This window comes from Artemia franciscana, chromosome 11, assembly GCF_032884065.1.
Source record: "Artemia franciscana chromosome 11, ASM3288406v1, whole genome shotgun sequence".
Lineage (NCBI taxonomy): Eukaryota > Metazoa > Arthropoda > Branchiopoda > Anostraca > Artemiidae > Artemia > Artemia franciscana.
Genome location: NC_088873.1, coordinates 44,394,160 through 44,418,033, shown reverse-complemented (window position 1 = coordinate 44,418,033; position 23,874 = coordinate 44,394,160). Strand labels below are relative to the sequence as shown.

General features: G+C 36.4%; 1 protein-coding gene across 1 annotated transcript in view; it reads right to left on the bottom strand.

Moving 5' to 3' along the window:
* LOC136033272 (neural-cadherin-like) overlaps positions 1–23,874 on the bottom strand; it is a gene marked incomplete at its 3' end in the record, with an annotated part of 123,706 nt that overhangs the window by 65,746 nt on the left and 34,086 nt on the right. Inside the window, 1 exon segment of the mRNA XM_065714029.1 lies at positions 8,309–8,500. Coding sequence (XP_065570101.1) covers positions 8,309–8,500 — 192 coding nt within the window.

Genomic DNA, 23,874 nt, shown 5'->3' with positions numbered 1-23,874 from the left:
CAAAAATCGTTCGTGTGGGAGTGTCGGGGGGGGGGGGCATGCGAAGAAGATGTCCGTACCAACATAGTGGTCGTTGATACCAAAATCCTAGACATGGCCTTGACGTTTATTTAAAGACAAAAAGGGTCATGTAAGCAAAATCACCGATAATCAAATAAACGAATATCAGCAATCTTTGCTATATCAAAATTACAATAACCCTTTTAAAGTGACCAACTGGGGTTTCTTTAAATGAATACACGTTTTCGATATAATTTCTACTGAGGAATTTAATTAAAATCCTACCAAGGAATTTAAATTAAAAAATGTAAAAGAATTTTGATGGACTCTTTAAGGAGATATGACACCTCAAATGATCACGCTATCTCGTCCATTACAGAGTATTTTTAGTATGCCTGGCTAAACTATTTAGAATTGACTAGGCGATCTTGAACAAACTTGCACAGCTTGGATAAGCCATACGAATAAATGACAAAAAACTAAAATCCAATACCCGCATTCCCAGGAATCTTTGAAAAGCCATTAAACTTCTCCCGTTTTGTGCCGCAGATAGATATATTAATTTTTGAGAAACTTACATCGTCAGAAAGTGTGAATTTGTTTTCGACTAAATGGAGCAAAATTCATTATTAAAGTCCAGAAAATTGTCGTCCTTAAAAGTATTCTAGTAAATCTGCAAAGAAAAGCACTTAAGATCAGCTTAAAGTAGATATGCTTCGAGCAATTTGGCAGCTTTTAACAGTTCACTGTGGTGCTACCCGTTGTGATTGAAAAATCTTCTGATGCAGGGGAAGTAAAATTTCATTGACTTCTTTATAAAATGTCAATGTCAAACCACAGATTCTCCATAGCTCTCGATGGTGGCTAGTCCGCTGGGAGGATTCATTAATGGGCCCTTTGTCTTTGAGACGGTCAGCCGACGCTGAGGCTCAGAAAAGAGTTAAAGGCATCGCATCCTCTTAAACTATCTGGAAGCAACTTCTCAAGATTCCCAAAAACATTTTTCCTTAACGTAAACGTCCCTTGAATTGGCTTTCACATAGCTAAAATGTAACAAAGGCTTCAAGAGATGTTGTCTCAAGTCACGACTAAACAGTTATCCAGTTTTAAAGAAAAATTTCGACAGTGGTTCCAAAATTGCACTGCGAATCATCGGTGCCTTTACCCTATGTTTAATGACTACCGCACAGCTAATAATTAACTATTAAGACCGCAGATTTTCCATAGCTTTGTTTCCCACAAGATCAATCATAGTCTTTTTAACTTGATTATTCAGAATGTATATGGCAAATAGCAGAAGACAGTTTGGTCAAGCTTGTTAGACGAGCCAATGCCAAGCATGAGAATCAACATCGGCGGGAGTGAGGGAATAAAAACATTTTGAAATTGGTAAAAAACAAAGCTCCTGGTAACACTTGTCACTCTTCCCCCATAAAACGTTTCCCGGTGGCACCCATGAACAGAAACAAAGCCAATATTTAGCTAAAGAAGAAAAATAAGAAAATAAGAAAGAAAATTAGAAAAAAATAAGCTTACAATAAGGTATACCAATTAGTTACTGATAATCCGTTGATCAAGTATTGAACGAAGACCCACCACTACTTGCAGAGCACCATAGAGAAACATAATTTAGCATCTCCCCTAACTGGATCACATACAACAAATGTTAGCCAACCAGCTACCAAAATATCAAATTCGAAGGACGGATAAATGGCAATAGTGACGAGAGGGGTCGGGGTTTTAGGCCTTCCCCCCCCCCCGAGATTTCTTTCTTCCCTCTGGATTCTAAGAAATACCTTTTTTGGCAGTTTCACAAAAAAGTCTTTTAGTATTTTCATTGTTAAAAAATATAAAACTGCACCCCATAGATTTTGGAAACTACATTTTTGTCCATACACCTAATTTCTATGAACTGAAACCACTGGTATATGACAAGTTACCAACCCCCCCCCCAAAAAAAAAAAAAAAACTGAGCCTTCAAAGGATGCAATGACAACTTCCAGACTTAGAACATCTATCAGCTATTCTGCCAAGCATCAGATCGATCAGAAGATCGATTCTAGGGGTAATCGGTTCTAGGCGTTTACCCCTCCTTCCCCCAGCGATTACTCTCCGCTGAAAATAGACCCCAGTAAATACTCTCCAAAGAAAATACAACCCCCCCCCCCCCGGAAAAAAACCGCGAAAAATAGGGCTTTACAAATTTGAGAATTTTATTTCAGTTTTTTTTTTTTGCTTTTTTTTTACTTTCCTTAGCGGGGAGGAAGTTTGGTACTTGTGTATTATGCACCACTCACTCAAGTTTACGCTGTGTAAAACTTAAGAGCAAACCAGTTTCTTCGTTAGTTTGTTTCAGCTTAGCGCGAGACAGACAAAGGCAAGTGACAAAATATACGAGAAATACATAACTTGTGCGATATATTTACACATAAGGGGGTAGGGTAAAGTATTTAGACAGTTTGAAGTCAAAAACAATTCTTATTTCATAATATGCAGAATAATTGTACCTAACACATTTTGCATTCAGACCCAATACACTTTACCCCGCCCCCCCCCCCTCATGAGAAAATCCATAGCTCAAATCTGTTTTTAAAGTAACAAAGAAACTAACGAAAAAACCGGTTTGTTCTTGAGTTTTTTCCCCCTACGGAAATTAAAAAAACACAAAACTCATAAAATTCTCAAATTTAAAATGTCTTATTTTCCATGGGGTGTATTTACCAAGGGGTATTTTCTGGAGGGGTGATACTTTCTGGTGAGTATTTTCCGCGAGGGGGTATTTTCCACTGAGAGGTATTTTAAAAGGGGCATTTTATGAGGGGGGGGGGCATTTTCTACGGGGGGTTTTTTCCGGGGATTATTTTCCAGAAGGCAATAGCCGAGGGGGGGTTAACGTCGGCCAGCCAGAAAATCACCACCATATTCACCGGATTTTCGGAAGGGAAGAAATAGAAGGGGAGAAAGGTAAGACGGAACTTCATTTACATGGGCCAAGTCAATTACTAAGTAAAATTGTTGCCCTAGTTCGAATTTTCCTCTGACTAAATTAGTAAAAAAAGAAAATAAACTAGTTTCAGAACTTTCTGAAAAATAATGTAAGAAATTTAAAATAAAAAATATATATGAACTCTGTGAGATAAGAAATATATAAAATATAACATATATATGAAATCCCAATCTATACATCTTTAATGTAAACAAGAGCTAAGAGCTCATATGGCACTTGTGACTGGGTCGGAAGAGCCAAGAGCTAAGAGCTCATCTGGCATGAGCTCTAGCAAAACTCTAAGAATCAATAGGTCGATTTGAAAGGAAAATCAGAGGCTTAATGGCGGTCGGGATTTAAAATAAGAGCTCTGAGACACGAGGTCCTTCTAAATATCAAAATTCATTAAGATCCAAACACCCACTCGTAAGTTAAAAATACTTCTTTTTTTAATTTTCCCCCTCTCTTCAGCCCCCCTAGATGGTCGAATTTGGGAAAATGACTTTATCAAGTCAATTTGTGCAGATCCCTGACACGCTTACAGATTTTCATCGTCTCAGCACATCCAAAAGCACCGAACTCACCAAAGCACTGGAACCCCCCCCCCAGATCCACTCCAGTTACGTCAATCCCATATCTACGACATTTGCTTATTCTACCCACCAAGTTTCATCCTGATCTCTCCACTCTAAGCGTTTTCCATGATTTCCGGTTTCCCCCTCCAACTCACCCCAATATCACCAGATCTGGTCGGGATTTAAAATAAGAGCTCCTTCCAAATATCAAATTTCATTATCATCCGTTCGTAAGTTAAAAATACCTCCCTTTTTCTACTTTTTCGGAATTAACACTCTTCCCCCAAAAGAGCAGATTCAGTCCGGTTAAGTCAATCATGTAGAATCAACAAAGATCCGTTCTTGTTAGGTCAATCACGCATCTAGGACTTGTGCTTATTTTTCTCATCAAGTTTCATCCCGATCCCTCCACTCTAAGCTATTTCCAAGATTTCAAGTTTCCCCTCCAACTCTGCCCAATGCCACCAAATCCGGTCAAGACTGAGACACGATATCCTTCTAAATATCGAATTTCATTAAGATCCGATCACCCGTTCGTAAGTTAAAAATACCTCATTTTTTCTAATTTTTCCGAATTAACCGTCCCCCACTTCCCCCCAGATTGTCAAATCAGGGAAACGACTATTTCCAATTAAATCTGGTCTGGCCCCTGATACGCCAACCAAATTTTATCGTCCTAGCTTATCTGGAAATGCCCAAAGTAGCAAAACAAGGACAGACCGACAGACAGACCGACAGAATTTGCGATCGCTATATGTCACTTGGTAAAAACGAAGTGCCATAAAAATATTTTAAAGACAATTACAATAAAAAAAAAAAAGTCAAACTTAAGCCGAGAACTGAAACTAACACAGTGAGAAGCAGGGCTACTGTGTCTTCCAAAGCTCCGAACGTAACTGGGGGTTTACTGAGCATGAAATCAATTTAAACATTTTCTAATAAAGTTGTATCGACGATTATTTACTAAAAATGTCCTTGCGTCAGTCATGCAATGAATTGCTGCAGACGAGTTCGATTTCTGAGTCCATTGCCAAGCTATGGTCAGACCCAATGCTCGCCCACAGAGCTTTAAACGTTTTCTACTTTGTGATTTTGATAAATTAAAAGTTTTTGAGACTTTCAGCAATGAATATAAGCATATATTAAACTGTCAATCCACATTCATTTGTTATTTTCAGTAATCCTGGTTAACATGGTGTTTTTACGATATGAACACTGAAACGCATAGCTTAAAAAAAATAACATTTGAACCTTATATTAAAAAAATTTAAACCTATTTCATCTGGATATGCTTCCTTGCGAAACACGGGATTGAACCACAGTACCCTCGAACAGGAAGCGCAGCTTTACCCACAGTGCTATCGCAAGGTATTTAACTAGATGATTCTTCCAGAAATCTATGTACTTACTTTGGACAATGGAACTTTAGTGGCTGATTTACATCCGCTTGTTAATTCAGCATAAAATAGGTGCGAGGATTTGTTTAAAAAATGGACAGTTCAAAGCATGGAAAGGTAATATTTCAATTTAAAGAAGGAATCAGATGGCAAAACCGGTGCAATTTGGATCCCCAACAATTAATTTTTCAAAAATGAAAATACAAACAAAGTGCACTTTGAAACTAAGGAAAAAGCAATTTTATTATTTTTCGATTTTGTTCAATGCGAAGATGAATGAAAAAGTATTTTCTAAACTTCTCTAGGGGAAAAATTGCTCCCCCTCCCCAATAGTCACCCCTGCCAGATAACCGACACTACTTAAAATGTATAAACTACTACCAATAGTACTACTAACAATTATTCGCTGCAGCACCAAACCCCCTGAGGCCAACACAGCTGCGCACACTCCACCTCCATCTCTATCTATCCAAAGCCACCGTCTTTACACCCAGGGGGGTAATTCGTTATGAAGGAGAAATCTAATAGAGAGGGATATTTCTTTAAAATAAAGGCTGGTGAGAAAAAGTTACCATTTGCAGCTCATTCAGGAATGGTATTAGTTATTTTCTGTAGTCTTATTAGTAAATGTTATATCAAAACAAATTTGTAAGAATTTTTGAAGAGCGTGAAATTCCTTGAAGTTGACGTCACAGCAAAACTATTTTTTTTTAAATAACGTTTACATATTAAGACTAAGAAAAATAACAGTTACCATTCCTCATTCAGCAGCAAATTATATTTATTCGGACTAACCATTTTTTTTTTAAACATGGTTTTAAACTTCGGTTAGAATGGGATGTTTTGAGCCCTTTTAGCCCTGTAAGGGTTCAAAAATGTAATTCCCACAGAATCAATTATTGAATTATGAAAGAGCAAAAAAAAGGCATCAAGCGATATAATCAAGTTCATCCCGGCTAAATTAGGTTGTAAATTGCAAATTTACCGAAAGGCCAGCATAATTCAATTATCAGGTGGCCGGCGTTCACCCCCCCCCCCCCAAGAAAAAAAACACCCCCTGGAAAATACCCCCCGTAAAAAATAAGGTATCCCAAATTTGAGAATTTTATTTGAGTTGTTTTTCGTAAGGGGAAGGAATTTTGGTACTTGTGTATTATGCGCCACTCACTCAAGCTTACGCTGTGTAAAACTCGAGAACAAACCCGTTTCTTCGTTAGTCTCTTTCAGCTTAGCGCGAGACAAGACAAAGACAAGTGACATAATTTATGGGACATACATAATTTTGGGTATATATTTGCACATAGGGAGGGGGGATAAAGTGTTTGAACAGTTTGAAGACAGAAAACAATTCTTACTTCGTAATATGCAGAATAATTGTACCTAACACATTTTGCATATAGACCCGCCATACTTTACCCCTCCACCTAATTTGAAAATCTATGGTCCAAATTCATTTCTAAAGTAACGAAGAAACTAACGAAAAAACCATTTTGTTCTTGAGTTTTACACACAGGGTAAACTTGAGTAAGTGGCGCATAATACACAAGTACCAAAATTTCTTCCCCCTACGGAAATTAAAAAAAAAAACAGAACTCAAATAAAATTCTCATATTTGGAAAGCCTTACTTTCCATGGGGGATACATCCCGCGGGGAAGGGGTATTTTCCTGGGGTATTTTCTGCGAGGGGGAGGGGGTATTATTCCAGGGGGGAGGTATTATTCCAGGGGGGGGTATTTTCACAGGGCGGGGAGGGTATTTTCCAGGAATTTGTCACCCGGGGGAGGGAGTAAATGCCAAGAACCCAATTATCCATAGAAACAGATAAGTATTCTTTAATATACCTTTGCCTTTACGGCACTATATGACTCATTTTTAATTTTTCAGATTCATTTTTACTTGCCTTGGAAAATTCGACTAAAACTTGGCCTCCTCCCCACGATTTTGACAAAATCACATCACTGTTACACCCTCCCAAGAAGTTCCCATTTCCCTTAAATATTTCATTTCAACATCTTTCCACCCCATTCGGGGAAAACCCACTTTTCGTTTGGCCCTAGACGGTTGGCAATATGTCATTCTTCATCTGCAAAATGTTTCCTAGCCTTATCATCCTTTCTCTAATTATAACCCTAGAAAGCGGAACCGAACCACATTTTTTGTGCAACCTACAATTTGAAACACGGTTAGTCAGTCGGGTACCCGAAACAACTCGTACGAGTTAAGCAGGTTTACGTCCTATACCCATACATATGGATCATTTCGATAGACTTTGTTTAAAGGAACACATCAAAGGCAATGGGAGAACACAGAATCGATTGGAGCAATAAAATTCTCCTAGGTTTAGTTTATGCTGATGATTTAAGTGTCTTAGATGAAAATATAAGCACAATGGATTAATTTTTACAGGTTTTGACATTTGCAAAAATAGATTTGAAAATTAATCCTGTCCTTGTCAGCCAGACGTCTAGAGCTCAACGAAAAGCAGGTCATCCCCAAATGGGGTGGGAGGATGTCGTGAGGAAAGATTTAAGGGAAATAGGAACTTTTTTGAGGACGTAAAAACTGAGTCTTTAAATAGATTGGGATGGAGAAGGAGCGTGTGTAGGTGTGTCGGTATTAACTGGTTTGGTGCTGCAGTGAGTTTGTCAGTAGTAGTAGGCTACTATTATTAAAAACAAGGGAGATGTCAAACTTTTTTTGGAAATTGCGTCACAGAACTACTAGTAGACGTTTATGGAGTCCTAATGCTGATCCACCGGTCAGATTTTCTAAGATCCATATTCTTCATAGAAAGCAAGAAAGACCACCCCTAAGTGAGACAAACAATGATGTAGTACGAGGCATTTATGCAGGAAATTTTTCAGAGGGGAGTAAGAAAACAAGGCCCAAATTCAAAAAATTAGGTCTTAAGGCGGTCTAGGTCTATACACCCATTTCATACATCCCTAAGCAGTGTCACTATATCAAAGATATCTGAAAGGTTTATACCATACATAATTATGTCTGTTGTATTCCAATTAATCAGACATACACAGTAATTTCAGGATTTTTTCAAATTTATATTGTCAAAAAAGATCTTATTTTCTCCATACAGCTATACACACTTTGTCTTAGGTTACGTATATATGCGTCCATATATCAAACAAAAGTACTAAAGAGATTAAGTCCTCTTCCCTGTCCTAACCACATTCCTGAAGGATATGGATAACCCCCAGCTGAAATCCCTATTCTAGGAAAAATTAACCATGACACCATAACCTTAAACGTGAGTTTAGTAACCTCAAACGTGCACCAGTACGATAGTGAAATCAGTGTAACAAAAACGAAAGGTATGAACAATGTTACTTACTTCTGTCTCTAACTAAGAAGTAATGAATATTATGATCCGTGTCCGGGTCTCGAGCTTGAAGTGTAAAAACTGGAGTATTAGGGGGAGCGTTGAGTTGCACTACTGCCTGCATCGGTAGGGGTCGGTTAACAAAATAAGGGGCTTCGTCATTCACATCTCGAACTTGAATCACGACTCTTTGTATATCAGTATCTAAAATGAATAATAATTCATTAAAAAAATAATAGGATATAAATAAAATGGAAGATAAAAAATTCGGTTAATAGCGGTAAATTAAAAATAAGAATAACAGGATACAACTTAAATGTAAAACAAAACAAAAAACACATCAGAAAACATCTTTGGACAAATGAAAATGAATTAAAGTAACAATAACAGGCTATAAATAAAGGGTAAGACAAAAAATATAAGGAAAATTTTTGGTAAATATAAAACTAACTTTTAGACTAGATGAGTAAAATGTAAAGAACACAAGAAAAATCTAAATTTTAGGATGATTTGTAGCTAAAATAAATAAGAACTTAAAAATAAAAATAATAGCATATAAATAAATAAATATATATAGGAGAACGTCGGGTAAATAGAAAAACGCTGAAACGCTGAAAAAATAAAATGCAATATGCCCTCATACGCAACATTGAGCCGCCACAGAAAAAGTAAGAAATTGGTACTTCAAAATGTCGATAAGATGTCCTAAAAATAGAAAAAAAAGGCCCAGATATTAAAAACAGTTTTGGAACATGGGCTTGTTGATTTCCAATCACTTTTGACTTATAAAAAGGACTATAACTCTCAATTTCCGATCGAATGAGCATTCTCCAAAGTTTCGACGCCTACGAGGGGGAGATGGGGGATGAGGAAAAAGGCAACCCCTATCCGATAAAATGTAAGTTCTACTAATTTTTGGGTTTAATGTTACTCTTTACTTTCATAATTACAGTGCACACCAGCAATTTTCCCAGAAATCAGGAGGGATTAAATATCAATATCTACCTCCACCCCCCGTAGCCGTTCCTTAGAACTAATTATGCATTTATTTGAAGCCTCAATGAGAGTTAGGATGTTTAGGCGTTAAAATACACCTTTGGGGCATCTGCTCCCTCTCTAACAACACAAAAAAAGAACTTGGGAATGGGGTGGTCGACCTTCAATGACTTTTGAATCTTAATTAGAGCAATGGAACTTTCGATTTTCAATTGAATGAGCCTCCTCCAAAGTTGATACGAACCCCATTTCCATAAAAACTTTATATTCTAGCTTAACAATGGGTAACTTGCAGAGCTTACAGCATTGCATTACTTGCCTCGGGGGCTTAAAAGGTGGCCACCAAACCCAAAGACATTCAACCTTTGGATTATTTTGAACAAAATGGATATCTCCAAATTTTGATCGGATGCGTTTGGGGGAAAAACGGCGTGGGTTGCTCTCAAACCACTTGTGACTCTTAAAAAAGCACTATATATTTTAATTTACAATCGAGAGGGACCCCTCCAAAATTTATACCACCACTTCTTCCATAGGAAGTGCCTCTGGAAATAAGATAAAGAAATAATAATAATTGAACCTCTATGGTTCTTTACTACAGACGACACTATAGTATTACCTCTGGCTCAAAATGGTGAGTAGAACTTTCAATTTCACTTCTAATGAACACCCAAAATTATCCAGGGGGAATTTTTTGCGTTGGAGAATTTTTTACGAGGGAAAATTTTACGGAACAGGGGGAATGTTCTGGGTGATTTTCCAGAGTATAATCATTCTGGAGGGGGGAGGTCTAGACCTCGAAATATAGACTGCGGTAAAAAAAAGTTAGGAACTCAGTCTGCAAAAAGTTTATAAGAATACTAGCTCAATTTTTTTTACAGAAAACTGATTTGACATTTATGTAGTTATTTACCCAACAGAAAGTTATTGAATGGGTACGGGTGCCCCCTTCAATTGTCCAAGGGGCACGGGTTGAATCCCAGTTGTGACCAGTTATTTAGTTTGGGACGGGAGTCAGTGGCGTGACTCTGTAAGCTCAGCCAGAGTCGACCCAGCTCTAAATGGGTACCTGGAGAAATCTGGGGAAGGTAAGCAGGAAGGGTGTATGAAAGCACAGGATGGCTGACCCCCAGCCCCTGATTGCACTTCCTGGCTGAAGGGCCATGAAAAGGAGATCGCCACCGCTCATTTGGACCTTAAGGGTCTAGTGCCGTCTTACTTACTTACTTACTTACTTATAGTAATTAAAGTATAATAATTAATTACAGGAATCTTTTCCTGATTAGCCTCTTTTTTTTAAGCTACCTCACAAAAATCCCACAATGGAGGGCTACTCTAGGAAACTAAGGAATGAGCTTTGAGAGCGACTTGTTTTATATTGCCGCTGTTATGCCCAAAGGTCATATTTGACGTGTCCACACTTTCAAAAACAATTGTCAAAAACCATTTGCTAAGCTGTTCACAAGCGGGAGGATCATTGTCAAGAGTTGTCAATCAAACCGGAGTGCGTTGTCAATCAAACTATGACCCTGCTGATCTTTATTACTGATCCTACCTTTGAAGTCAGATTTGTAGAAAGAGCTCAAAGGTGCTACTCTTTTAGCTTGTTCAAAAAATAATTAAAACATTTTGGCTTCTTAAAAATTATTTAGCTTTTTTTCTTTTCTCTTTTTTGTCTGGGATTAATCTATTCTATTTAATCTATTCAATCTATTTATCTAATCTATTTTATTATAATTCTTGTATTGTATATGAATATTTTTAGTAGGTGACTTTTTCCCCTGAATAAGTGACTCGTACGTCATCCCCTACTTTAAAGGCAAAGGAGTTATTGAATGGATCTGTCCGGTGTATTAACATAGCTTCCGGGATTTTTTTCCAAAGATGAAACTATCACATTTAATTCAAGGTTCACATGCAGAAATTTATATGAGAGGAAACAAATAACACAATGAAATAACATAACAAACAGAAAACAAATAACAATATAAAAAAATAATAAAAGGCCACCCTCTTACGTACGTCCCTGTATAATATCTAATGTCATTGAAAATTTGACAAAATGATGCTGCATTCCAATAGTTAAGAGACCTGGTCAGGCGTAAATCCTGTTATGACAGGAAACGCAGATCTTTCCTGAGAGAACACCCCCTCCCTGCATACGTGACACGCTCTTCTGGAGAGTCTGGCGTCCAAAGAACACGGTAATAGGCCTATATTAAACAGGAATTGATGCTTGCCAGAGCAAACATGCTGGAGGAATTATCCAATCGAGGATAATTTTGTTTAATAAAAGCAAACATTTTGAACGACTTTTTGAAAGACCCTAAATAATATCCCAAATAAGATAGGTAGGTGGTGATAGAGTCTACGTACCAAATCATGGTCCTCGGATAGCTTAAATTTTAATTACGAAATGACATTGGTTTTTTTGAATATTAAAAAATTAAATTAATATTCCCCACTCGTTTATAAAGGTGTCGCTTTAGCGACTATGTAGAAGACCTGGTCAGGCGTAAATCCTGTTATGACAGGAAATGCAGATCTTTCCTGAGAGAATAAAAATCCCATGCAAAACAACCAGAGAAATATTATACCAGAAAAAAGTCAATAAGAGCAACATATTTTACTTACATCCTCTTCCTAACGCAGCGTGAAAATAAAATAAAAAAATGTTCAATTAGGAAAATAAAAACAATTCATTGAGAGGACCTTAGATTAACTGGATAGATACCAAATTAGAAAAACATTGCGAAATGCCAGCAGATAAAGAACCATCAGGTATTTTACAGGAATGATGACAATAGTCATCAGCCAATCAGTTTAGAGAAGCAAACTTGAAAAACCGGTTTTGCCTGCTTCAAACACCTTAAGAAAACTTGGCTGGGGGCATGGAACAGAAAGCACAAAGAGTTCACGAAAACGCATCCTCTCTTTCCTGCATTCTTATATTATTAAACAAACAATAATTGTATATATGCTTATTTATCTGTCCATTCCTTTTTCTCGAAGACAGCACTATATTTCTTTTCTGAAATCTGGCATACTACTAGTGCCGGGTGAAAAAAAAATATCTAGATAGGTCACGACTTTGAAAAAATTGGTTTCTCCCTCTCACCCCCCTTAATATTTTTCACGAATCGGCTGATGACTGATATTAGAGACCCCTGAAGGTTGAAAGCCTTGAGCATAAGTAGGAGAAGTTTCAAATGTAATTTGTTTGTTGAAAAACAGGTTGAAACCAAGCTTTTAGAGAAAGACAGATCCCTTTGGTAGCTGTGAAGTGAGTTTCAGTTTCTTCATTACTTCACAGTAGATGCTGCGTATTAAGGCAGAAAAATTACAACAAGTACCTGTATACCGAAATAGGATTGTTTGTAATTAGATAATTGTTCATTTTTTGGTGTGAAAAAAAAACGATCTAAATAGTTCATGACTTTGTGAGAATTTGTCTAGGGCCTTAATTTTGGAAAAAAAAATTCATATTGATGACATCACAAATCCCCAGGGGCCTTTTAATACCCTAACGGTTTTGCTTTCTTTAGCGCATAAAATAAATGAAATAAAAGTTTTTTCGCGAAATAGATAAAAAAGCAGCTTTTGTTTATACCGAGCTAAGCTTGGTCCCCGGGTACATATAAATTAAAACGTCTATAAAGCTGACTAACAAACTTTTAATATTGCCAAAATTTCAGTTTTCGGTGATGTATATTTACTCTATTAAATACGAAGCTTAAGTTATCCATACCTGGGTAGATTTGGATTAAAACTCGGAACTTTTATTTCTGCAAAAATCAAGATGGTTAGTGCTCTTCCTTCAACATAGTCAAAAATAGCTACAGGAGTGACCATCTAAAAATTGACCAAAACCAAAGCAACTGACGCTTCTTTTGTCAGAGTTTGGTGGCAAAAATTCACATACATTCTTTTTTGGCGATTAACTCGAAAGTTAAAAATGAAGATCGTAACTTCTGATTTTCCATGTGGTACTTTTGCGTATAAAGAAGAATGTTGCAACCACATTTATTGTATTTATGAACTGGTTGAACAGCGTTGTGAGGTGATAAATAAAAATGCCCATATTTGGATTCTTCCTGTTTTTTTAGTATGTATTTTCTCCGTCACGCCAACAGTATTTAAGAATTAACGACGCTTCTTAACTACTAAGGTCCCTGCGTCGGCCCTGCAGTGCATTCCTGCAGCGTGATTCGATCTCTGGGTCCCGTATTACCGAGCTAAGGTCAAATCCACTGCGCCACCACAGGACTCACGCCAACAGTCCATCATCATATATTTGTGTTTAAACAAAGTATAAACAAGGTGTTTATACAACAGACTATAAACTGTTTGCGGAAACAATTTTATTTTTCAAGGATTAAGATACGAAAAAAGCTGTAACAGATTGACGGTGCGGAATAGTGTACCGTCCTTCTGGTACACATTTATAGCCAATTAACTTATCTTAGGTAGTCTTCGAGTGAGAAGTTTTGAAGTTTGTTTCACCCCAGTGAGGGTTGGTCTCCCTTACCTCCTATGGAAGAAATACGCTTTTGGAAATACAACTAGAGGAGGACAGACCATGCTTTGTTAGACAAATTGCTTGTTAGACAATTGTTAGACAAATTAGATATGCTTTGTTGTAGGACAGACCCTGAATCTTATTAGAAATTCTGCCTCTAGCATCTTTTACGGGCATCGATTACGTTTATTGAATAATACATTTCAGCTAAATTCACACAAGAATAGATTAAAAAATGGACATTTAAAATAAAAACTTAAAAAATGTGTACATCAGTCTGTAACTAACGAGGCAGTTAGGCTTAATAGGTAAAATAGAAAATTGGCGTCAAATTATTATTTATTATCAAGGGGTTGTGGCGTGACCAACTTTATTTTGGATCTGTTTGAGGAGAGGGAGAAATTTAAGCGGGTTGAGGAGTTTTCTTGCATTAGCTTTCTTCTCTTCGAATGAAGTACAAAATGCACCCTTTCGTTTTGGGGCTCCAAGATATACAAATAGACGCAAGTGTTTTATTAACTGATTATAGGGTTTATATACAAGTTGTTATTAACTGAAAAACTTGAGACCCAATCTAGTCAAGTTTATTTCTAAGATGATACCAAAAGATACACTGAGTTTTCAGTAAAGCAGACATCCATCTTAGTTCCGTGGTAATGACAACCAGGTGCAAGATAATTTCTACTGATTCTTGGTTTTAGCCACGCTGCCTTTTTATTTTTAGTAAGAAAAAAAAACTATTATCTTATCGACTATTTCTTTTTGTTTTATCATATCTGGGGTAAACTTACTCAAGACGACACATAAGCCGTTCTACCCAACGACAACGACATCGAAAATCTGATGGATAAACTGCTTTTACTGGGTTCTGCCTTAAGTGTGCAGACGAACTAACTCCAGCCACGAGTTATCCTAATAGTGAAAATGCGACAATCTTTCATTGTGATATTGTGATAATTGTGACAATCCCTCAAGGCGCTCGACATTTTTTCTGACGAATTTCTGCCAAGATTTAACCCAGTAACCTGGTTGTTCTTCTATGAGGAAGAAGAGCGGGCTGATATTAGTATCTGGCATGTCAGGCACTCTCCAAGGTGTCTTATTACGTGACCACGCCACTTTTTTTCTTGATAATTGTGGAAACGTCAAGCTTTTGTCCACATATTTTCATCAACTGTTGGTTACTTATCTTTTGTACCAGCCTTATGCTGCTGATGGTCCGTCAAGATGACTCTTTTCCTCAATTTGATGGGCCAAGTCTCGAATCCATGTAACAAAAATTTAATACATGCATACTGAATTAGGCCCGTGCCCAAGATTTTTTTTGGGGGGAGTGTTTTAAACAAGAATTTTTCGGGGGGGGGGGGAGGTACCAAAAAACCCTCAAAAAACGCATAAAAAATTCTTTATATCCATTTTCGTTACTTTTTTACGAGTCAGAGAAACATTTCGAGGGCAGGGGGGGAGTCAAACCGCCTAACCCAATGGATACGGCCTTGTGCTGAATAGATCCTGACCTTCATTGTAAGGTTGATTTCCCATGCCTTTCACAATGGTTTCCGGAGCCGGCCATATACAGATCATGCTCTCCTAATCCCACCTTGAATCTTATCAGAAGTTCTGCCTCTAATTTCTATAAGTGGTCCCAAAATTTTTATTTTAAATTGAACTATTCTATCCTTTCAATGGATTCTCCACTAAGATATATAGAAGCCTTCTTTTTGGTTAAAAATACACTGTCTTGGGATAGTAAACGTAAGTCCATTACTATTAATATTTGCTATTATTTCAATCATTTTTTTTTTGTTATTTCTCGGTGGAGTCTGTGAATAATTAAACAAAAAAAACTAATTTTTTTAGCTGAAAGTAAGGAGCGACATTAAAACTTAAAACGAACAGAAATTACTCCGTATATATAATGGATTGTCCTCTCCGCAATCCCTTGCTCTTTACGCTAAAGCTTTTAATTGTTTTAAAAAGTAGAATTGTGGCAAAGAGTCAAACTTTAGCGTATAGAACGAGGGATTGCGGAGGGGACAACCCATTTTATATACGGAGTAATTTCTGTTCGTTTTAAGTTTTAATGTCGCTCCTTACTTTCAGCTAAAAAAACTAGTTTTTTTTTGTTTAATTTCTGAACGTTTTTGAATTAATGCATGTTTGGTTTTGGCTCTCCGCACATAAATTATTAAAATGAAATTTGTATATTAATTCTTTTTTTGGCTAAATGGCTTTCTCTTAGTTTTGATCAGACGATTTTGAGAGATAAGGGGTGGAGAAGGAGGCCTAGTTGCCCTCCAATTTTTCGGTTGCTTAAAAAGGCAACTAGAACTTTTAATTTTTAACGAACGTTTTTATTAGTAGAAAATATACGTAACTTATAAATTAGCAACTTACGTAACAAACTTTCATAATCTTATATTTTTATTATGTATACAAGGAGCTTTGTATCCTCGTTAATACCTCGCTCTTTACACTAAATCTTAAGTTTTGTCCCAATTCTTTAAGAATGACCCCTGAATCAGAAAGGCCGTAGAATAAATAGTTGAAATTACTAAAAATACTTTAGCATAAAGAGCGAGGTATTTATCTCCTCCTAAATACCCTGTTCGTTTTAAGTTTCAATGCTACTCCTTCCTTTCATTTGAAAAAACGTTTTCATGTTTATTTTTCATTGTTTTCTTATAGTAATGCTAGAAAATCATGCGCCCTTTTCCTTGAATTTTTCTTCCCCCATGACAGATTCCTCCAAGGAAAGATCCTCCAACATAGCCCCCTCCCCTCAGCCCAACCCCCCAAACAAAATAAAATCCCCCTGAAAACGTCTGTACACTTCCCAATAACCATTACTATATGTAAACACTGGTCAAAGTTTGTAACTTGCAGCCCCTCCCCCAGGGATTGTGGGGGAGTAAATCATCCCCAAATACATAATTATTATGGTTTTCGACTATGCTGAACAAAATGGCTGTCTCAAAATTTTTATCCGTTGACTTTGGGAAAAAATGAGCGTGGGAGGGGGCCTAGATACCCTCCAATTTTTTTGGTCACTTAAAAAGGGCACTAGAACTTATTCATTTCCGTTAGAATGAGCCCTCTTGCGACATTCTAGGACCACTTGGTCGATACGATGACCACTGGGAAAAAAAAAAACAAAAAAACAAACAAATAAACACGCACCCGTGATTTGTCTTCTGGCAAAAAATACAAAATTCCACATTTTTGTAGACAGGAGCTTGAAACTTCTATAGTAGGGTTCTCTGATACGCTGAATCTGATGGTGTCATTTTCGTTGAGATCCTACGACTTTTAGGGGGTGTTTCCCCCTATTTTCTTAAATAAGGCAAATTTTCTCAGGCTCGTAACTTTTGATGGGTAAGACTAAACTTGATGAAACTTATATATTTAAAATCAGCATTAAAATACGATTCTTTTGATGTAGCTATTGGTACCAAAATTCCATTTTTTAGGCTTTTGGTTACTATTGAGCCGGGTCGCTCCTTACTACAGTTCGTTACCACGAACTGTTTGAACACCATCGTCAGCGTGTTCAATGTCAGCAACGGTTCTTTGTACCTAGCTGGCAGCACCGTCATCTTCTTTTATTTAATTTTTTTCATTATCCAATCTATAATATAGTAGAAAAAAAATAGGAAGCCGTGAAACCTTGGCGGACTACATATACTGGCGTCTGGGGCGTAATTAATTTAAATAACAATACATTAAAATTTCGTTTTATATTAAAAGTCATTCATGCACCAATCATATACATGTGCCTCCCCTCTTTCCATTTCCCAAAAACGCTTAGCATGATTCGTGTTAGGCATGATTGATATTATAGCATAATTCTATTTGTTCCATTCATAGCCTATACATGAAAATCTTATAGGCCCATCATTCAAAATGTAAATTATGAGAAACCATACATTTTCAATATTTCAGCTTTATATAGACCATTTCCGTAGTTGTCCTAGGCAAAAACGAGATCCTGTCTTACCCCAACATCAGTTAAAACCATAAGTAGGCCATAAAAAGCCACCAACGGACGCATTACACGAATCAACGAAATTCCCTGAATAAAGTAGGATCTTCGTCCATTCTTTTCCTTAAATAACATTGGCTGTTTCCCAAATTTCCAGATAAAAGAAGTTTTCCTAAAGTGAAGAGGCGACAGCTCTTGAGGAGTGAGAAAGAATTATCTCCCCACTTTGACAAAATTGATTACTTGGACTGTGTTGGCCAACAAGACAATTGAAAAGGCTGGTGGTTTAGTCGAGAACACTAAAAGGCTGTTTAATATCTTAGAGCAGGTCTGTAAAAGTACTTGTATCAATCATGAGTCTAAAAAATATATTTGGTTTAATGTTGTAACGTTGTCAAATGCTCAGTCACATTCCAAGATAATTACTATGTTTAGGGAGATTTACCCTATACTTGTTTTGCTATCTCAAGGACAGAGTGTCTTTGAGGAGTCTTGGGACCGTTGTTAGACTCAAGGAAGGCATCTTAGAAGGTACCCAAGCTATTCCTCGGTCAATATGTATGAAAGTCATGGAATATTTGTACTTCACCTCAAGTCCATGGAACTGAATGAGGGTCTCCCAAAAAGAAGGGCATCTGCTTTGAGATGAAGAAAGAAGATACTAAGATCTTTAAATCTTTAAATTTTTAAGATCTTAAAAATTAAAGATCTTAAAGATCTTTAAGATCTTTAAATTTTAATATAATGATGTAAACACAGAGAGCTACCTCCAGTCACAATTTTATACCACTCCGAACCCGAAATAAAATAGAAAGTCTATTCAAAGCAGAGGCCCTTTCTTGGCCCCAGCTTTGAACTAACAATGATAAAACAACCGTGTACTGACCATGTAGAACCGTGTACTAACAATGACAAAACAACTAACGACCTATAATGAAAACTCCAATTCTGCTTGCGAAAGATCCAAGGCCAAAGAAAAAGAGACGACACCATCCTCTAGGCTTGGGGGTGGGGTTAAAAAGCTTCACTAGGCATTTTTACTGAATAAAATTGATATCTCCATGAAGTATATGATATAATCTGTATTATTATATCAACATCGATAAAATCGTGATTCTATACCTGACAATTTTACAATCTCAATTTTTCTCACGAACCGGTCGAATATGCTGAGGGAATACTCCCTCCCTGCATATCTGACACGTTCTTCTGGAGAGTCCGGCGTCCAAAGAACACGGTAATAGGCCTATACTAAACTCACTGAAAATTTTGACATAGAATTGAAGCTTGCCAGAGCAACGACTTTTTGAAAGACCCTAAATAATATCCCAAATAAGATAGGTAAGTGGGGATGGTGGCTACGTACCAAATCAGGGTCCTCGGGCAACTTAAATTTTAATTGCGAAATAATGTTGGGTTTTTTGGATATTAAAAAATTAATCCAATATCTCCCACTCGTTTCTCAAGGTGTTGCTTTAGCAAATATACAGAAAGTTCTGGAGTATATACATTCATCAAACTTCTTACTGAAGTTCAGAAAGTTAGGAAGTCAAAGTTAGAAGGTACACGAAGAGGAATTAATACTTTCTCCTGGAGTTTCGGCGGTTTCATTAAAAAAGTTAGCCAGCATTGTCATTTACTGCTATCTTGCTTTATAAAACAAACGGAGGGTTTACAGTATTTTATCATATTTTGATTTCTAATATCTAAAATGTGGAATGGAGATTGAAGCTCTAACCTAGATATATCTATTGTGCCCACCGTAAAGGCTTTCTAGAAAAAGTTTATTCATTTATTTTAAAGTTTTATTAATTTCTCATCCGAAAATTCCATTTTGTTGCTACCATATTGACTTGCTCATGACGCAACATAAGCGTTATATTTTAAGTAACGTTATGTTTGATATAGAGCTCGAGTATACTAGGCAGCGTTCTAGAAAAAGTTCATTCATTTATTTCAAAATTTATTAATTGTTCATCCAGAAATTCCATTTTATTACTACCATATTGACTTTCAATGACGTAACATAAGCTTAAGTAACGTTACGTTCTATGTAGAGCTCGATTGTATGTTCACATAACTTGGCAGCGCCAACCTTACGGACAAAATTGGCTCCGTAAGATTATATAACAAAGCGTCTTAATTTGAGCTAGTGGGAAAGGTTATACAGGGTAGTGTGAAAGTATCATAGAACTCAAACCACCCTGAAGTCACACATGTCGATACAAGGGAATCAGGTACGACTTAAGGGCCAATAATGTAAACCGTGCGTCAATTCACTCTTGACGAGCCAAGAGTGAAGGCAGATTTCTTAGAATTACCAAATATGGAAGCTTGGAATAGAAGTTTACCTATATGTTGATCTCGCCAGTTAAAAAATCTACTTCTGTAGGGTAAGCTTAGCGGTAAAATTAAAGAAGGATACAGAGGTGGCAGAAAGTGGGAGACCCCTCAGAAATTTTGGCGCAAGTCAAAGATTACTTTTTCATGTCATTTTTAATCTCTGAGGCTCTGGGATGATGCATAACTCCAGTCTTAAAAATTAACACTTCAAATTCCAGTTCAAATTTCAAATTTTAATTTAAATTAATTTAATTTTAATTTAAATTTAATTTTAATTTTAATTTAAATTAACACTTCAAATTCCAGTTCAAATTTTAGATCACACTGGAAACAAATGTTGCAATTTTCGTAACGACAAATACAGAAGCATCTTAAATCGTCATAAAATACCGACGACATGAAAATAAAACATTTTTGTCCCTAAGCCCATCTGAGGATAATTTGTACCCAAAAAAGGCGATTTTTAGAATTGTTCTCAGTTTTTTTTTGTTTTTTTTTTAAGATTGTAGAGTGCATGTAGACAGTATTATGTCAGCCCTGGCACATTGAACTATGGAAATAAATAAAAGATATTACTTAGCTAAATATGACAATGATTTCTGTCCATAAATTCAAACATTATTTTGTTGATTTCAAAGACAATTAAATTTTCAAAGGCAAGTTACGCCTTCTTAAGCTGCTTGGTACCATATGTCATTAGCTTACTTTTGGTGATTTTTTAGTCACAATTATTCTATTTAAATTTGTTGCCCAATAGTAACAAAACTGCATAGCTACATACAGAAGTCCTTTTCTTTCAGAATTGAATTTGCTATTTTTTCTTTCTTTTTTTTTTAGATAAATACGGTCATGCAAATTTCCATCTAACCAACTTAAATAATTAGATTTCATTTTCATTGTCCTTGGTACTAAAAGAACTCCTGCATCCAACAGTTCTAAACGATAAAATTTCCCTGAAACGTTTTTTCCATCTTTTTAACGTCTTTTTTCTGTTTTTATAACGTCATCTAAATTTTTAAAAAATTCCTTTTGCAACCCTGGATTCTGCATTAATAAAAGCATATTAGGGGATGGAGGGAAAAGGGAGAAAGCCGATTTTCAAGATATACCACCCCCAGGCAATTTTTAGAAACAAACATGTTCAAATGCACAGAAGCATTTCAGTTTGGGTCAAGAAACGCATTTATCTAACTATTATGATTACCCAAAAGTATGCAAAAATTAAATTAGGGTATAATATTAATTAATATTAATGATAACATGGTTTACATTTTAAGTGTTCTCTTTTCTTTTTTCTTTGGAATCTTCATTTTACGGATACAATAAAAATATAACCTGAGATTCCTCCGAACTAAGACTATTTTGATAAAATAAATAACTTAGGAGGCTACTTTCTTACGGATATTCTCCACTTTTTTTCTTTCTTTTTTCTTTTTTTTCTTAGTAGCATATCCATTGTGGCAGACTAGACTGGGACAGCGAGTTTCTTTCAGAATAGGGAAAACGTATTGTATCACCCAAATCCTGAGTCTTAAGAAAATTTTAAGGAAAAACCCGTTATACTGCCTCAATGAAGCAGATAGATAGAAATAAGAAACAATGTTAAATGCTCCAAACATACCCTGAATAACCCTCCGCTTCTCCATGGTTAGAACTACGTGCAAGAGAGGAGCAGCCATGTTCTTGGTTACATAAGAAACAGACTAGAGACACGTGAGGAACGCTGTAAATGGTTGAAAAAGTGGCTCAGTATTCCACACTATACAGAAACTCAAAAGTTAAGGTACTGTCCTCATAAGAGTACTTAAAGTACGTAGAGAGGGCCCTCGAGCCCAAACACCCCCAATATATCCTAAATTTCTGAGCACTTCTTATTCAAATTATCAGACAAAATAAGTGTTATTCCCCACACCCCGGTAAATTTTCTGTATAAGTGCCTGTGTCCCCACCCAGTCTTCAGTAGCATATGTTTTATTTTGCTTCCCCTTTTATTGAGTGAACGTTGGTGGGGAATATATGTCGCCAAAGAAAAACAACGAGACGTCTCTTAAAGAATGCAAACGGAATTCTCTTGTGTAAACAATGCATATTAGACAATTCTTTGGGGTAATTTTTGTCTATAATACAAGCCTACATACTTCCTTGATTGTTCCTTCCATAGATTAGGCCAAGGAGCTAGCACATTAAGTCTATTCGCTTACACCTTTTAATTGTTTTAAAATTGTTTTACAGCTTTTAATTGTTTTAAAAAGTATAATTGTGGCAAAGAGTCAAACTTTAGCGTAAAGAGCGAGGGATTGCGGAGGGGACAACCCATTTCATATACGGAGTAATTTCTGTTCGTTTTAAGTTTTAATGTCGCTCCTTACTTTCAGCTAAAAAAATTAGTTTTTTTTTATTTAATTTCTGAACGTTTTTGAATTAATGCATGTTTGGTTTTGGCTCTCCGCACATAAATTATTAAAATGAAATTTGTATATTAATTCTTTTTTTGGCTAAATGGCTTTCTCTTAGTTTTGATCAGACGATTTTGAGAAATAAGGGGTGGAGAAGGAGGCCTAGTTGCTCTCCAATTTTTCGGTTACTTAAAAAGGCAACTAGAACTTTTAATTTTTAACGAACGTTTTTATTAGTAAAAAATATACGTAACTTAAGGATTAACTTACGTAACAAACTTTCATAACCTTATATTTTTATTATGTATACGAGGGGGTTTATACCCTCGTTAATACCTCGCTCTTTACACTAAATCGTAAGTTTTGTCCCAATTCTTTAAGAATGACCCCTGAATCAGAAAGGCCGTAGAATAAATAGTTGAAATTACTAAAAATAATTTTGCATAAAGAGCAAGGTATTTATCTCCTCCTAAATATCTCGCTCTTTATGCTAAAGTGTTTTTAGAACCCCTCATATGCGTAATAATCTCTGTTTGTTTTAAGTTTCAATGCTACTTCTTCCTTTCATTTGAAAAAACGTTTTCATGTTTATTTTTCGTTGTTTTCTTATAGTAATGCTAGAAAATCCTGCGCCCTTTTCATTGAATTTTTCTTCCCCCATGACAGATTCCTCCAAGGAAAGATCCTCCAACATAGACCCCTCTCTTCAGTCCCACCCCCAAACAAAATAAAATCCCCCTGAAAACGTCTTTACACTTCCCAATAACCATTGGTCAAAAGTTTGTAACTTGCAGCCCCTCCCCCAGGGATTGTGGGGGAGTAAGTCATCCCCAAAGACATAGTTATTAAGGTTTTTGACTGTGCTGAACGAAATGGCTATCTCAAAATTTTGATCCGTTGACTTTTGGAAAAAATGAGCGTGGGAGGGGGCCTAGATGCCCTCCAATTTTTTTGGTCATTTAAAAAGGGCACTAGAACTTTTCATTTCCGTTAGAATGAGCCCTCTTGCGACATTCTAGGACCACTTGGTCGATACGATGACCCCTGCGAAAAAAAAACAAACAAAAAAACAAACAAATAAACACGCACCCGTGATTTGTCTTCTGGCAAAAAATACAAAATTCCACATTTTTGTAGATAGGAGCTTGAAACTTCTACAGTAGGGTTCTCTGATACGCTGAATCTGATGGTGTCATTTTCGTTAAGATCCTACGATCCTTCGTTAAGATCCTTCTCAGGCTCTTAACTATTGATGGGTAAGACTAAACTTGATGAAACTTATATATTTAAAATCAGCATTAAAATGCGATTCTTTTGATGTAGCTATTGATATCAAAATTCC